We start from the raw sequence: 15,203 nt of genomic DNA, 5'->3' as shown, positions 1-15,203 counted from the left end.
CCCAATTCATTTTGGGTATGTTAGGTGTTTTTCCCTGGAAATAGGGGCAGATAGCTGGTAATTCCGAACAGGTTAAAAATTATTCTTGCTGGATTTTTCTGGTCACATTGTCTTCATCATGTGCCGCCCAGCAGTTTCAGGGCCTAAAGGCAGTGCTGACAACTGTTGAGAACATTAAGACCAGGGTGGTATCCCTGCGAATGCAGTATTGTAGGTCACTGATTTAATTACATTTTTGTACAACATGCGGATTATTTTTTATTCTTTCCGTTCCTGCACTGTTGGTCTTGTAAACACATTTGAAAAGAAAAGAAACAAGTTGGAAGCTGCACAGTAATGTGCGGAATATACTTTAAGTGTGAAAAAGTGTCTTGTACATCACAGTATCTTGAACTTTACAAGACATTAACTGAAGATGTAGGATCAACAACAGGTCAATAACTGAACCACATCTTTATTGATATAGAACTTTCAACATCAAAAGGCAATGCAATACACACAACAAAAAGGATGTATTTACAGACAAAACACAAAAAATGCTACACAAAAAAATGTAATATCTTGACATCTGTACTTTTCTAAATGTGTTGCTCCTGCCAAGAAATGCAACCTGCTGGTGAAACAAAATAGTCCCACAGAATATTTCATATCATTTTTGCTGTTACTGTTAAATTATTGCACTCTCTTCTATGCTCCATCGGCTGAAAAGCCCCCATCCCATGATTCTTCCAGACTCAATCAACCATGTTGCGGTCAGTGTTCTCTCAATCTGCAAAGGCTGGGTGTATATGCCTCGGACCTGCGCTCTTTAGAGCAAGCTGTGGATGCACAGGGAATGCCATTGTTATCTTCACCACCTTGTCTGGCTCCAAGCATATTGTCGACCTGAAAAATGCATTCTCGTCGTGCCATAGAGAGACGGTAGTTCAATACTCTTTGATTGTACTCCATCTGTCTGATAGAAGCAGAAAATGTAGAGGAGATACGTCAAAGGGAGTATGTGTGGCTGTAGCTGTGACCTGCATGTTGGGTAAACAAGGGATACCGTTTAGAGGTCACGATGAAATTAAGGACAGCGATAATAAGGGTAACTTCCTAAAGTTTATGTCTTTATTGACCCAGTTTGATCCATTTTTGCAGAGGTACAAACCCTCATCAAACACTACTTAGTCAAAGTCAAAATGAGATGATCACTTGCTGTTCACAAAAAGTGACTGCAACAATAGTCAGAAATGTCAGAATCAAAGATGTACGCCATTATGGCAGATGAAGCACAATCAGAGCAATTGGCAATATGTGTCTGATATGTCACAACTGAGGTACTGAACTGACCAGTTTTGATGGTTGTTTATTTATTCCATGTTGCAGTAACTAATAATGACATATGTAACTTTCTTTGTAAAATGTTAAGAACATATCACACTAAAAACAATAACGATAAAGATATTATATAAATCGTTCTAAATATAAAAGGATGGCACTGTTCACACCATGGCTACAACAATAATGATATAGAGAAACGATATCGTTGGGATCACTTTCAGAACTATTTTTTTCCAGCGGTTGAACGATAAAACACTGACAGCCAATCAGAATCCATTATAATTTAAGGGCTTGCGCATTTAAACCGGCTGAGAATCGCAGAGGTCCAGAAAAAGCCACCACTGTTTGACAAGTCAAACCCCCTTTTCAAGGATACTTTAAAGAGAATGAATATATATGGAAAACAAACAGTGTAACATATAATTACCTCAGGTATCTAGTTTCGACAACATCGTCTTGCTTCCTTCGAGGTTGCAGTGAGAAAGACTAGGCGTTGTTTTTAGTCCACTATATTGACTTTGTCAGCTAAATTCACTGTTAAACTATATTGGTTACACTAGCTATTCACTCAAACATAGCATGCTGAGGACATCTGCTGGTTAAAGCTGTGTAAATGCAACAAGAACAGCAAAAACATTTTGAAACTGCAAGCGCATGAGTTTCGAATAAACATACCGTTATTGTTCGTTGGTATGGGCGCAAATATAGTTATCTTTCTTGGTGTGAACAGGCCTTTACCCACTATTTTACCACCATTTACTTCCATACCATTGCTTTTGGTTGGGTCAGTTCCTCAAAGCTGGCAGGTCTTTGTCCTGGTGATCTGCATCATCTTATTTTTCGCAGCAGGCTCCACCAGTTGCCAAAAAGCCAAGAAATGCTTGTATGAGGCAAACCTAAGAATAAAATTATAGCTATGAGATATGGTCATAATCATAAGATTAATAACAGATAATGTTAAGTTTTTACATGCAGACCCACACAGTGATAGATGAAAGCTGTCAACATAGCCTACTGACAAACTGAAAAATGTTGTAATTCCAACAACATAAGGAACCAACCTGGTGTAAAAACGAATATTCTTGTCATCTCCAGCGATGCATTGCGACCCAAAACGGGACTGCAACTGCACAGTTGTTAGCTGATGTTGTTACTTCCTCCACTTTATTCTTCAATTCCTCATAACTTATGGTCAGTTTACTTGCCATTGCTGATGTTGCTGGATTGACAGTAGTCATGAGCAGGTGCCATTTTTGAGTTTCACCAAAGACTATAGATATAGAAAGACCAACGCCAATCGCTGATTGGTAAAGTCGTTGCATCACTGCAGCTGCCGTTAGAAGCTCCGGTTCCCAGAGAAACCTGAGACTCCCACTTAGGACTGCACGTGCGCATTGGCTCATCTAGCCTGAAGGCTTTTTCATTGCTATTTAAGCATAAGAAACAACATTCATGGGACAGTTCATGTCAGATGTTGTTGCTGATTTGAAATATGCTGTTCAATTGAGAGTTCACCAAGCAGTTTGAGATTTCAGGATTCCCCTATTCAAATATATAAGGCTTGGTCTTGGATGCCCCAAATAGCTGCCTGGAGGCGTTGCAAATATGGATGCCGAGTGAACAGACTTTCCTTGAAAAAGAATCTCCCAAACATTCACTGTCTATGATCGTGATTCCATGCAAAAATAGAAGGGACAGTTCCCTTTTTAAGTTTTCTTAGTCCCTTAGTAGTCAAAATAAAATCATCACGTTGGAAATGTACACTACACACTCTAGTGTTTCTTGTAGGACTGAAGTGGTCCCTGCGAATTTTGGCCAACCACTGAGCCCGAACTTCAGAGTCAATCGGGAACAAATGAAAGCTTATCTTGCCGTTGTAACGAGATGAATTAGCGCATTGAGGTACGCAGCAATGTAGTGATGATCTTCTCTCCTGTCGCTGATAGGTTAGTTTATTTTTTACTTTAAACTCGCTCATATTTGTTTTTTTCTCCTCTTCCCTCACAGTGTTATTACAACTGGAACTAAGTATGCACACACTTCCATCCCATAAGTTTACAGGCGCCATCTTGTGGACCGAGCCCATTAATATCATCTTTGTTTGTTCCTCAGTGTCTTCTTGTTTTACACTAAATGTTTCTTCAATCTTCGTGTCTTCTTCACTCTCTTCTTTCATAAATGCCATCTTTGTTTGTTCCTCAGTATCTTCATGTTTCAGACTGAATACCTCTTCAATCTTCAGGTCTTCACTCTCCTCTTTAATAAATGCCATCGTTGTTTGTTCCTCAGTATCTTCTTCTTCCACTCCAAATGTTTCTTCAATCTTCACAGCTTCACTCTCCTCTTTAATAAAAGTCATCTTTGTTTGTTCCTCTGTATCTTCTTGTTTCACACTGAATACTTCTTCAATCTTCATGCCTTCACTCTCCTCTTTGTTTGAACACTCTGTCATGATTAAGATGAGAATTATTAACAGAAAGAAAAATGAATCCAAACAAAAATCACTAAACAGGTCTCAATCACCTCCCCAGTTCAGTACTCAGCACACTGTAAAGGGAATCATTCAGAGTGACAGTTAATAGCCTTAAACCTGATTAACTACATATTATTAAAAGAAAGTAAAATATACATACATTTAATATTACATTACCTATAATTTATATTTATAAGACTTGATTCATTTAAGTCAGTTTCTCCGTTTCTCTCATCACTACTTTCCAGTGACCAAATTCGTGTTCATTATTAAACTCATTCACGTTATAGGGACTGAAATGAGACACACCTTTTCTGTTTACTCAAGTGTAGATGCGCTTTACTGACAAAACTAACGATCATTAATGTTATTATGTACTGCATTACGGCGTTATATTCAAAAATAAATTAATTTCATAGTTAGCTATACATTTTCTAAACAGTTAATAAATACTTTAAATACAAACCTTTCCTCAGCCGAATCACAGACAGCGCGGCGCAGGCTTATGACATCATACTATCAGACCAAAATAAAAGTCATAAAAATGTACATATGGAAAATACATAGAAATTATTATTATTATTATTATTATTATTATATAAATAAAAACTTTCAACCCCTTTCACAGACCCAAAAAAGTAATCAATAACACTGAGGGTTTATATCTAAGTGTTTGGACTCTTAATTAATAATTCCAACTACAGAGCATTTGTGATATTCCATTGTACTTGTTTATCATATTACAAAGGATTAGAAAAAAATATTTGAAACTTGTGTAGATCAATTTGTGAAGAGAGAAAACATTTTGGTTTACATTTTAACAGATTATCTTTATTAAAATGACCCGTCTGGAATTGGTACTGAAATGTGACTATATTATACCTATTAAACTTCCTTTTCTGTTGGAAATGTATTTACAAATATAATTTTACTCCCCATAATACTAAAAAGTTACAAATCTGTCCTCTATAAGGATTTGATGGAAAGTTCTTTGATTTTGTTACTAATGTTCTTTTAAATGAGGAAAATTTAAATACATTTTTGCAGTATAAAGGAATATTGTTCACTGATTAAAGCTGTACCTGTTCAGTTTCTTCAGTTGTCAGAAAATGTGAGTAAATGGTGTTCCGTTTCTAGATACAAGACTCAATAACCAGTTTATTAGAAACAATAATAACATACCTACAATATCCAGTTACATGTGTAGGAATCTCAGGAGATTCAGTTAATCTTCAGCTGGATTGTTTATTGAGATCATGTGGTGCTGCAGTCATCAGGTCTGACTAAAGCAGTGAAACACGGGAGTTTTATATACATTTTAGGAAGCCGTCCTTACAGGTGAAGACAAAGCACTCGATCACCACCTTAAAGTATGCAAAGGATGTAAGCATACTTAAGTAAGCATGTAAGCATAATAAGTTTCACCAGCTCTAATTCAATCAGCATAACTACAGCCCTCATTATCATAGAGATCAGGGGAAGTCACACCTCATGTGTTGCATTCACACTAACTCAGGTGTTGATGATCATGAACTGAATTAAAGGTGCTAAAGAGGATGTTTTGTTTTATAAATTTTTGCTATATTACTTGAAACTGTCTTTACTAACTGATAAAAGACTATTTATTAGGTGCACTGAAAGTAATAATATTAATATACATCACCTGTGCACGAGGTAGGGCCTTAAAAACATCAGCCAATCGTTTACGCGATCATCGCGTAAACGATTGGCCCTCTGGCTTGTCAATCACTGCCATGACGATCCATGTGAGAGATGCGCGGCTGTGCGCTCCAGTAACACTCCACAGGCGCCACATGCAATGTTTTTGTCAGGAGACAGGAGTAACAACTGCAGATTATGAGTTACCTGTGGTGAGTCCGACATAATGAATCCACTAAGTGTGTGCGCGGCTTTAAGTCGCGCACACACTTAACGATTGTAAGGCCGATTATGAATGTAAATTGATACTTATGACTGATCGTGCTTAAACACGTCCAGTCAGAGCCAGTTGCTTTCAGTCTGTGATTACAGTCGGTGTTCAAATTCCATGTGAAAGTATATAAATCTGCTTCAGGAGCAGGAAACAATCGCTGTGTGTTGAGCTCAGTCAGAATGTTTTAGCTAGTCATTAAATGTGTGCCCGGCTTAATAACACAGCGAATGCCGGTGTTAAACACTCTCGTGCACGAGTTTTGGGAGGCGTTCCCTCTAAATGAGCTGTGAAGGAGGGGAGCTGTTCTTACCCATGCGCTCATTTCAAAAACTCAGTCGACAAAAAGAACCTTAGCACCTTTAAAGGAATGAGGCAGAAGCACCAAGAGCATCACAGACAAAAGGTAAAAAACAAATAGTGATAATCCAGTTAATCATTACATTAATCATTAAATTCTGTAGTAAAATTTAGTTTATTTCCCCCAAGTAAACGATTGTGTTCCCTTTTGTCGCTGCCAAAACAATGATGACATGTTTTAGTAGTGACAACAATAAATTAATTTTATACAATAACATTACAAGTAACAATGATGTTAACATGGTTAGCGAGCACGGTTGTACACACATAAAAACTAAATTTTATGGAATAATCCAAAATCCAAAAATAACATTATGGAATAATCCATAATCCAAAAAGTTTGCTTAATTGCAGAAAAAAGGTGTTTGGTAGTGACGTTTTCAGACTTTTGAACACATTTACCTCAAAATGATGGTACCTATCTACTATGAAAAAGAGGCAATGAGAGAGAGGGACAGGAATATTTCCTGATCAAAAATGTAGGGGTTCAATGGACTAAAACACGCACCATTGTGGTAATGACATGAAAACACAGGACACATTTTTTTTACATAAAGTTTAAAGATTTTAAAATAAATAAATAAATAAAATAAATATATTTTAAGTTTAACTTAAAAAATGGAAAAAATGCAAACATTATTTCAATGTAATTTTCACAAGTTGAATTCTAATATTAATAATGAATGATATTTTGAGGAAAGCGCATCCACTTAAGTAACAGAAAAGGTTTTTTAATATATATATATATATATATATATATATACACATACAATATAATGTTTATACATACATTCTGTGCGAATTTTAGCGTGTGAACAGGACTTTTATTTTAGTCTGATAATATGACGTCATAAACCTGTGCTGCGATCCTGCATTTGTTGTGAATAGGCTGAAGAAAGGTTTGTGTTTTTAAAAATACGTATTTACAGCGATATAAACAGCTCGATCAATTTTATAGTTCTTACAACCAATTCAAAATGATTAATTTATCATTGAAAGTAACACTGTAATATTTCGCTCACTATATCGTGGATAAGTTTATCATAAAACAGGATGAAATAGTGATGGAGAAACGGAGCTTTCAAAACTCCGAGTGAATTGAACCAAATTGATTTGAAAAAATGATTCACTGATTCGAATCGCTCGAATCACCACACGACGATAAGACCTGCTGGTCAAAACATTGTAAATGCAACGAGAACAATTGTAACAAACCAACTGCAGATGTTTTCATGAGAGTATTATCTATTATATAATCATTATGACATACCAAATATAACGTTAAATCATAATTAAATATGAAATATCTGTGTAATCTAATTTTGATTTCTAGTTTTGATTTAGGTCAAATTAGGTCATTTATTAACTCTCACTCTGACTCTATTACTAGTGCACTTACTACTGAACAGTTGACTCACTTTAGTTTAGATTTATTTTTCTTTCTGTTAATTATTCTCATCTTAATCATGTCAAATTGTTTAAACACAGAAAAACTCCTGGTGAAGCGACTGAAATCCATGTGACACTATTGTAAAGATGGAGTTAATTAAAGAGGAGAGTGAAGACTTGAAGATTGAAGAAGTATTCAGTCTGAAACAAGAAGATACTGAGGAACAAACAGGTTGGTTTCATTCTCAAAACTGAACTCAGTCATTTGATCTTTATTAAAATGTCCAGCTCTACAGAAATTGTTTATTTGACATGAAGCGGGTCTGTCACGTGGACAGACATGTTGAGATCACATGACCAGACAAATAATGCTGCCTTCAAATGAACATGAGAAGATCCTACTTTCACATTGGGCATTCGTTATTATGACATGATGTCACAGGAAAAATAATAACACAATGAAATTGTGACACATTAAACCCAATGTCAACTTCTGAATTGAGAACAATGAAAGCCATTCATTTCTATCACTTAATGCAGTAAACAAAAGTATTTATTTTTTCATAAAGCAAACCATGAAATGTGAGTGATCAATGTTACATTGGTGGTCACTAAGTGTTTTCTTCTCCTCATTATCAGAAGTGCTCTCTGTATCAAACCAGTGACTTGTAAACACCAGTTTGTTGTTTTGAACTGTAATAATGTGCTCTCACCTTCATTACTGCCGTATCCAGTATCACTCTGAAGACTGTAAGCTGGATCACGAACAGTTTTTACTTGTAAATCCTTGAGTAACAACGTTTTAGCACAACCTGTTTTGTATTGTCCCTTTGTATTGATATTTGTTCACAAAGCAGTCCGGTGTGAAATGATTCACGCAGACATAAACGAATCTCGGTAGAGTTGAGTGAGCATTTTCTTCAAAAAACAAAATGAATCCACCTCGTCTTCAGCGGCTCAGATATAGGGAGTAAACGTAGAGAGCTATGTGGATTAATCCATCCAGCTACAGAACACCTTAAATGCTTGGGAGATGTTCTGGCAATACTGTTTGCCACATCTCAGACCTCAAATACATAAAATATTACCCAATATAGACAGTAATTTTAAAGCAAAGAGTAAAGGAAACACTGTACAGTACTTTGTTTTTGGATTGTATATGAATACTGGATCAAGATGCTATAGTAGCAGTTTTTGGAAGTCAGACAAGTATACATAGTTCAGTCATGAAACCCTAGATGGTGCAGGCTGATGGGTCCATAACGCAAGCTGATGATAATTACAGCGTCAACTACTTGCCACAAGCTGATTGGTCCATGTTACATCTGCAGCCAATGAGCTTGTTGCTCACACATTTAAATAGCTGGTTACATTCACTATAGCCACTTGCAGTGCACTTTAAGGGTGCGTTCACACTTGTCATGTTTGGGTCGATTAAAACGAACCCTGGTGCGATTGCTCGGATAGTGCGGTTCATTTGAACATATGTGAACGCTGCCATCTGAACCCTGGTGCACACCAAACAAGTGGACCGAGACCGCTGAAAAGATGGGTCTCGGTCCACTTCCAAACGAACTCTGGTTGCGGTTCGAATGATAAATGAACGCAACACGGACCAAAGACATGTAACCGAACCAAAAACAGGAAGACGAGACCCTAAAAAGTACAGAATCCTCACGCATGTCGGTTTTTCTCATCATAGTCGCGAGTTTGCCCATCACAGGCCTCAGACGCGTGTCTCCACGCAGCAGATCATTTGTGTGTGTGACGGATGGATTCCCGCCGCTGTTTTGACTACTTTACACATTTTATAAGCTCTTCATGAGTTCCCAGCTGGCCAAAATACCATCACATGCAGGCTACGCACACACAACGAGCGCATTTACCTCAGCACACAGCATTGTTTTGGATGTTCGGTAAGTTCCGTTTCATACGTCATAAAATCCGAACAATCGCATTGTGAATGTATCCCTATGCCTAAAGGTTCGGTATCTGTTGGTTCGGTGATAAAATTGCCAGTCTGAACGCTAACTGGACCAGGACTAAATGTTTTTTTTTTCTTCTTTGGTCTGGACCAAATGAACCAAACGAACCGAACTACAAGTGTGAACGCACCCTATGGCCGGGACACACCAACCCAACGTCAAAGAACTAGCGGCAATGAAAGCCGACGGTGTTTTCGCCTCAAATTGGCAAAAAATATGTGCTTGAATCGAAAGAACTTCAGCCGACTGTCAACTACCATGCGTGTTCTGCACCTGCGTATAAAGGAAATAACTGTTTATTTAAGTAGATATATTTGTCTATATTTGTCATTCAAAAAGGGAAAGCGAAACTAAGACTGTGTATATACAAACCATAAACATAGCAGCGCTTGCTTACCGTTTTGAATATCAATCATGCTGATCATGTTCTTTATTCCACTCTGCTCGTTATTATGAAAATGTTCACGCATTCGAGTGCTCAGGTAAAATGGTGTAAAATGAGAACATTTTCTGTCTGTGCCGTCATGAATTATTTGCTTGCTTTCATAACCTTTGCTTATATTCTCGTGAACTGACTTGTTTGCTATACTGAACAGCCAATCAGTTCTCTCTCTGACGGCCCAACACTGTACTATAACACTATACTCAAATGCCCTCCAGTCATCAAATCTCAATCCAATAGAGTGTTTTTGGGATGTGGTGGAACAGGAGATTTGCATCATGTCAATATGTACAATTCCCTGAGGAGTGTTTCTAGCACCTTGTTGAATCTATGCCATGAAGAATAAAGGCAATTCTGAAGGCAAAATATAGTATTTATAGTCCTGTGATTCCTGCGTTCCTTTGTCCAGTCTGCATTAATGTTGAGGTGTGTGTGTGTGAGGTGTGTGTGACCCATTTTCCTTCTTGACTTAGTTTAATATTAAAGACTGTTTCCTTTGTCTTCGTGCGCTACTTATATACACCACCCGTGACAGTGATGTTGGTTTTGATGTCTGTTGGTTTACTAGGGTTAACTTCTTTTTTTTTTTTTTTTTTTTGCTTTAGATCAGATGCAGCTGAAAGAGGAGAGTCAAGAACTGATCAAAACTGAAGTGAAAGATCAGGATTTCATAACTGGGGGAAAATATTTTAGTTCCTCAAAGACAAAAACCGGAAGTTCTTTCATTTGTAGACAGTGTGGACAAGGCTTCACTCGAAAAGCAAGCTTTAGAGTCCACATGAGGATTCACAATGGAGAGAAGCCTTTCACCTGCCAACAGTGTGGAAAAAGTTTCACTCAAAAAGGAAACCTTAATGTCCACATGAAAATTCATAATGGAGAAAACTCTTTCACCTGCAATCTGTGTGGAAATAGATTCTCACGAAAAGAAAATCTTAAGACTCACATGAGAATTCACAATGGAGAGAAGCCCTACACCTGCCTTCAGTGTGGAAAGAGTTTCTCACATAAAGGAAACATTAATTCCCACATGAAGATTCACACTGTAGAGAAGCCATTTAATTGTGATCAGTGTGGAAAGAGTTTAAGAAGTAAAGTAATCCTTAAAAACCACAAGAAGATTCATTCAAGAGATAACAGTTTTATATGTCATCGTTGTGGAATGAGTTTCGCAGACAGCAATCAACTTATCAATCACGTAAAAACCCACATTGGAGAGAAGCTTTTCACTTGCTTTCGCTGTGGAAAGACTTGCTCAAGCAAATCAAACCTTGGGGTTCACATGAGAATTCACACTGGAGAAAAGCCTTTTACCTGCCCTCAGTGTGAGAAGGGTTTCACATATAAAAGAGACCTAAAACATCATTTGCAGACTCATTCCAGAAAGACACTTAAATGATCTGTGCTGTGATGAAAAGAGTACTAAAAAAATTGTACTTAAAGGGTGTTCAGTTTCAAATGAAAATGGCCTCTATGCACAGCAGTGCATGACGTACTTCCGGTGAAATCTAAGACTGCTTGAATTCTTCTGCCGATCGTAGAGTGCTATGCTATTACTGGAACACTAGTCACCAAAACAGCTAGAGCTTATTTTGTTGATGCATCATTTTATATAGATATGAAGAGTTTGGTTCCAAAACGCGATAAACGCCATTTTAAAAAAAAAATCGAGTTTCCGCCAAAATCAGTATTGTATATGGTCAGTATTGAAAAGTCATTTATTAATTTTGCGCAAAATGCGATATCCGTCGTGTTATTCTGTCATGTTCCCTCCCTTTCTTTCCAAAATGCGACAAATGCCAGTCTCCTTTTTCTCCAAAACGCGATATATCCGCTCTCAACCAATCACAGCGCACCATTCCACCCACTGTAAACATTGAAGGCTTTTTAAAAAGCCGATTTTAATAACAATGTACTTGGCAAATGTGTTTATTTAACAGTGCGGTGGCGCAAGATACTCTTTAATTGGTAATGACAAATAATTTATAACATTAACAAGATGACCCGTTGAATTCATTTTGGGAGCGACGGCTAAATGTATTTTTAGTAAAATGTCTGTACATAAGATAAATATTGGCAAAGTTTAGACTCTGTCATATATGTGAATCAACTTACTTTGTTGTGTATTTTCAATTTGAAAAATAACTTTTATATTGATGGATTAATTGCATTTTGAAAAAAAAGTATCATGGATTTATTGCATTTTGGGGAAAAAAAAATAACATGTTTTTATAATAAACTTTTTAAAATCAAAATGTAGATTTGAACTTTTAATGTTTTTATAACCAAAAGATGCTATGTTAAAGTTTGAAACAGAAAATAGTGGTTTTCATCTTGCCACTTTCTTGGTAAAGAAAACACCTTTTTACTCAAATTAAAATGGAATTAAAATGGATCCCATTAAAATGGAATTATTGCGTTTTGGAACCAAACTCTTCATATATACATTTATGTTTATTTTATATCATAATGACATCTACACGTATGAAAGTATCTTTCCAAAGACAGGAGGACAGCAGTTCTAGGTACCACTGCTGTGTGCCACAGTGTACTGCATCTGGTAAATTTAACAGTTTTCACACATTTCCCAAAGATAAGGAAACACAGAAGAGGTGGATAGTTAACATACAACGTAACAGTTTTACAGTTACAAGCCAGTCAAGCGTGTGTAGCTGACATTTCCAAAGTGCAGACCTGATCGAGCCTCAAACTCCAGCCGGACGCAGACATCTGAAGAATGGTGCTGTCCCGGTGCTTTTTCAGTGAAATAACTTCACTCTTCCAGCCCCACGGACCGGAGTTTGGGAAAGGATAATGTGACCAAACACAGACACATTACACACTGATAATGCTCCCTTTATGGATGCGGAATGTTACGACCACGACTACTAGGGGCTGGGTAAAAAAAAAAAAAAAGATTTCTCGATTTTAATCGATTATCATTTTTACGAAGCGATATCGATTCTTAATCCCAAGAATCGATTAGTCTCGTCTGTTTTCAGTTGAAGAATGAGCAGAATATGTAGCACCTCCCATCCAATAAATCGCAATAATCTTTGTACTTTGTTACTTTGGATATGAAGAAAAGTCTGATTTCAAATGACGTCCATCTTATTATGAGATTCAAAAAATAAATACAGTTTTGGCACTGTTTAATGTGTCGCGACAGATCGCTTTAGCGCCTCAGTTAAAGAGAAGCGGCAGCACGAGCGCATCTGAACATCCTCTCCTCCGCTTTAATACCAGTTACAGCGCGAAATAAACAAGACTATACATCTGAAGGTATGTTAAAATATACAGTACAACTTACCAAAATCTGTATCATGTCTCATGTAATCGCTCAATCAGTGTTTAAATCTCGGAAAGACGTCAATAAAACAGCTTGTAAACAAAGTCACGTAACAGCACATTTATCTCAGAAAAACATATTCAGTGACCATAAACTCATTAGTCAGTTAGAAAAGTGAACTCTAGAAAGCAGCATTCTGATAAATATAGCTATGCACAGTTACATATTCATTATAATGTTCAATATTTAATTCATGTTTGAATAAATCAGTTATGACAGCCATGATTTAAATGTTTACATGTAAAAAAAACCGAACTGGAGTAGAGATATGATTATGTAATTCTAAACTTTATTTATATTAAAAACATTGAGTGTAATTTAAGTGTTTGTATATAAATAAGTTAATTTAACCTTCAACTTTATTATAGTAGTCCAACTGACTCCCATGTGTAGTTTACAGCATTAGTTGATTTTTTTTTTTCTAGAAAATTTGCCATTTACTGTAACTGAAATACTACATCCAAAATAATCAATATCGAATCGAAAGCATGTGAATAGTAATCAAATCGAATCATGAAAATTGTGTCAATACCCAGCCCTAACAACTACTGCTCCACTGCTGAGCCTGCTGCCTTGGATTTGTCCCTGGAGCACACTGAAGATTTACGAGCGGAAATAACAAAGCTCCAAAAACAAATAGAGGAGATAACCCTCAACAGCAAGTTCTGTTTGGAGCGGTTTGCGGCCTCCAATGATGTTTTTTCCCCTACTATAAAAGTCAATGGGTTCTGTCAGCTGGTGGGTTACCAGCTTTTTCAAAATATCATCTTTTGCCTTCAGCAGAACAAAGAAACTCAAAGGTTTTGAAAAACATGAGGGTGAGTAAATGACAGAATTTTAATTTTTTGTGTGAATAAGAGAATGTATCTTTCGTTTACAAAACTTGCTGTGTTATGTTTTAATAATGGTAATAAAGTTTTTTTTTTTTTTTTTTTTTCACAGTCACTTCAACCCATTGATGAATTTTCCCTGTTTGACATACCTGTCACTGGGTATTATGCAGTAGGGTCTGACACACAGATTCAGAATCCACCAATCAACTGTAAGCCTCATCAACACATGGGCTAATTTTCTCTCTCCTGTACTTTGGAGCTGTGGGCATTTGGCTGGATGAGGAGACTGTCAAAGCTCACATGCCAGATGTTTTTCAGGATTACTCTGACACACGTGATTTTGGACTGTACTGAACTGTGATGCCAAACACCAAACTCTCTTCTCCTCCAGAGTGAGGTATTCTCGACCTACAAGTCACACTGCACCTTCAAAGGGCTGATTGGAATTGCTCTTACTTTTGTGTCATCCCTCTATGAAGGCGCCATCAGAGAACTTCTTAAGCAGTCAGGTATCGTGTCTCTCCTAAAACCAACAATGGCTATAATGGTCGATAAAGGTTTCCTAATGGAAGACTTCAAAACTGAGAGTCCATGTTGAGAGACACTTCTGTGCATCAGATGCCATTTCACTGTAAATACTGTACATATTTTGAAATGAAATTGTTGACAACTATAGAACTTTGAAACAAATACTTGAATTATACATGATTTTACAAATGTGTAGTTTAATGTCTTCATTTCCTCAGCACTGTGCCTCCTCTTTTACTTGTGCATAGAGAGGTATTTTGGCAGGTATGTATAGAAGAAAAACAAATCACACCCCTGTTTCAAGGAACTTAACACAGAAGTGTCTCTGTAAATTAGTGATGTCCAAATGAAGCAATGAACCAGTATTGAACCACTTCATCAATTGTTTGAAAATAGGTTCATTCATTTAAAGCTTCGTTTCAGTGACATCTAGTGGTGAAATTGTAGATAGCAAAATAATGTCTGTATGAGTGTAATGCTGCGTTCACACCAGACGCGACTTGCGCGAATAAAATCGCTATTCGCATGTGTCCCAGACTCTCCCACTTCTTTCTGCACACTTCCTCTGAATAAACACAACTTGTCAGTGGG

General features: G+C 36.9%; 1 protein-coding gene and 2 long non-coding RNA genes across 4 annotated transcripts; 2 read left to right on the top strand and 1 right to left on the bottom strand.

Moving 5' to 3' along the window:
- Positions 1-437: 437 nt before the first annotated feature.
- Positions 438-4,313, bottom strand: LOC125245936. 2 transcript variants are annotated; one of them, XR_007179628.1, is made up of 4 exons: positions 4,263-4,313; positions 2,385-3,768; positions 2,092-2,219; positions 438-1,019 (listed from the first exon to the last, which is right to left on the bottom strand). It is a non-coding gene; the product is annotated as an uncharacterized LOC125245936 (long non-coding RNA). The 2 variants fall into 2 exon arrangements; XR_007179627.1 differs by having other exon boundaries at positions 438-2,219.
- A 2,620-nt stretch (positions 4,314-6,933) lies between these two features.
- LOC125245886 (gastrula zinc finger protein XlCGF8.2DB-like) lies at positions 6,934-11,344 on the top strand. The gene is made up of 3 exons (XM_048156707.1): positions 6,934-6,985; positions 7,575-7,707; positions 10,508-11,344. The coding sequence occupies exons 2-3, from the start codon at positions 7,623-7,625 to the stop codon at positions 11,299-11,301; spliced, it is 879 nt and encodes a 292-aa protein (XP_048012664.1). The 5' UTR covers positions 6,934-6,985; positions 7,575-7,622; the 3' UTR covers positions 11,302-11,344.
- A 2,333-nt stretch (positions 11,345-13,677) lies between these two features.
- LOC125245943 lies at positions 13,678-15,142 on the top strand. Its single transcript, XR_007179636.1, has 2 exons — positions 13,678-14,069; positions 14,194-15,142. It is a non-coding gene; the product is annotated as an uncharacterized LOC125245943 (long non-coding RNA).
- Positions 15,143-15,203: the final 61 nt, after the last annotated feature.

The sequence above is a fragment of the Megalobrama amblycephala genome, linkage group LG14, assembly GCF_018812025.1.
Source record: "Megalobrama amblycephala isolate DHTTF-2021 linkage group LG14, ASM1881202v1, whole genome shotgun sequence".
Taxonomy (NCBI): domain Eukaryota; kingdom Metazoa; phylum Chordata; class Actinopteri; order Cypriniformes; family Xenocyprididae; genus Megalobrama; species Megalobrama amblycephala.
This window is presented reverse-complemented; position numbering and strand designations above follow the sequence as displayed.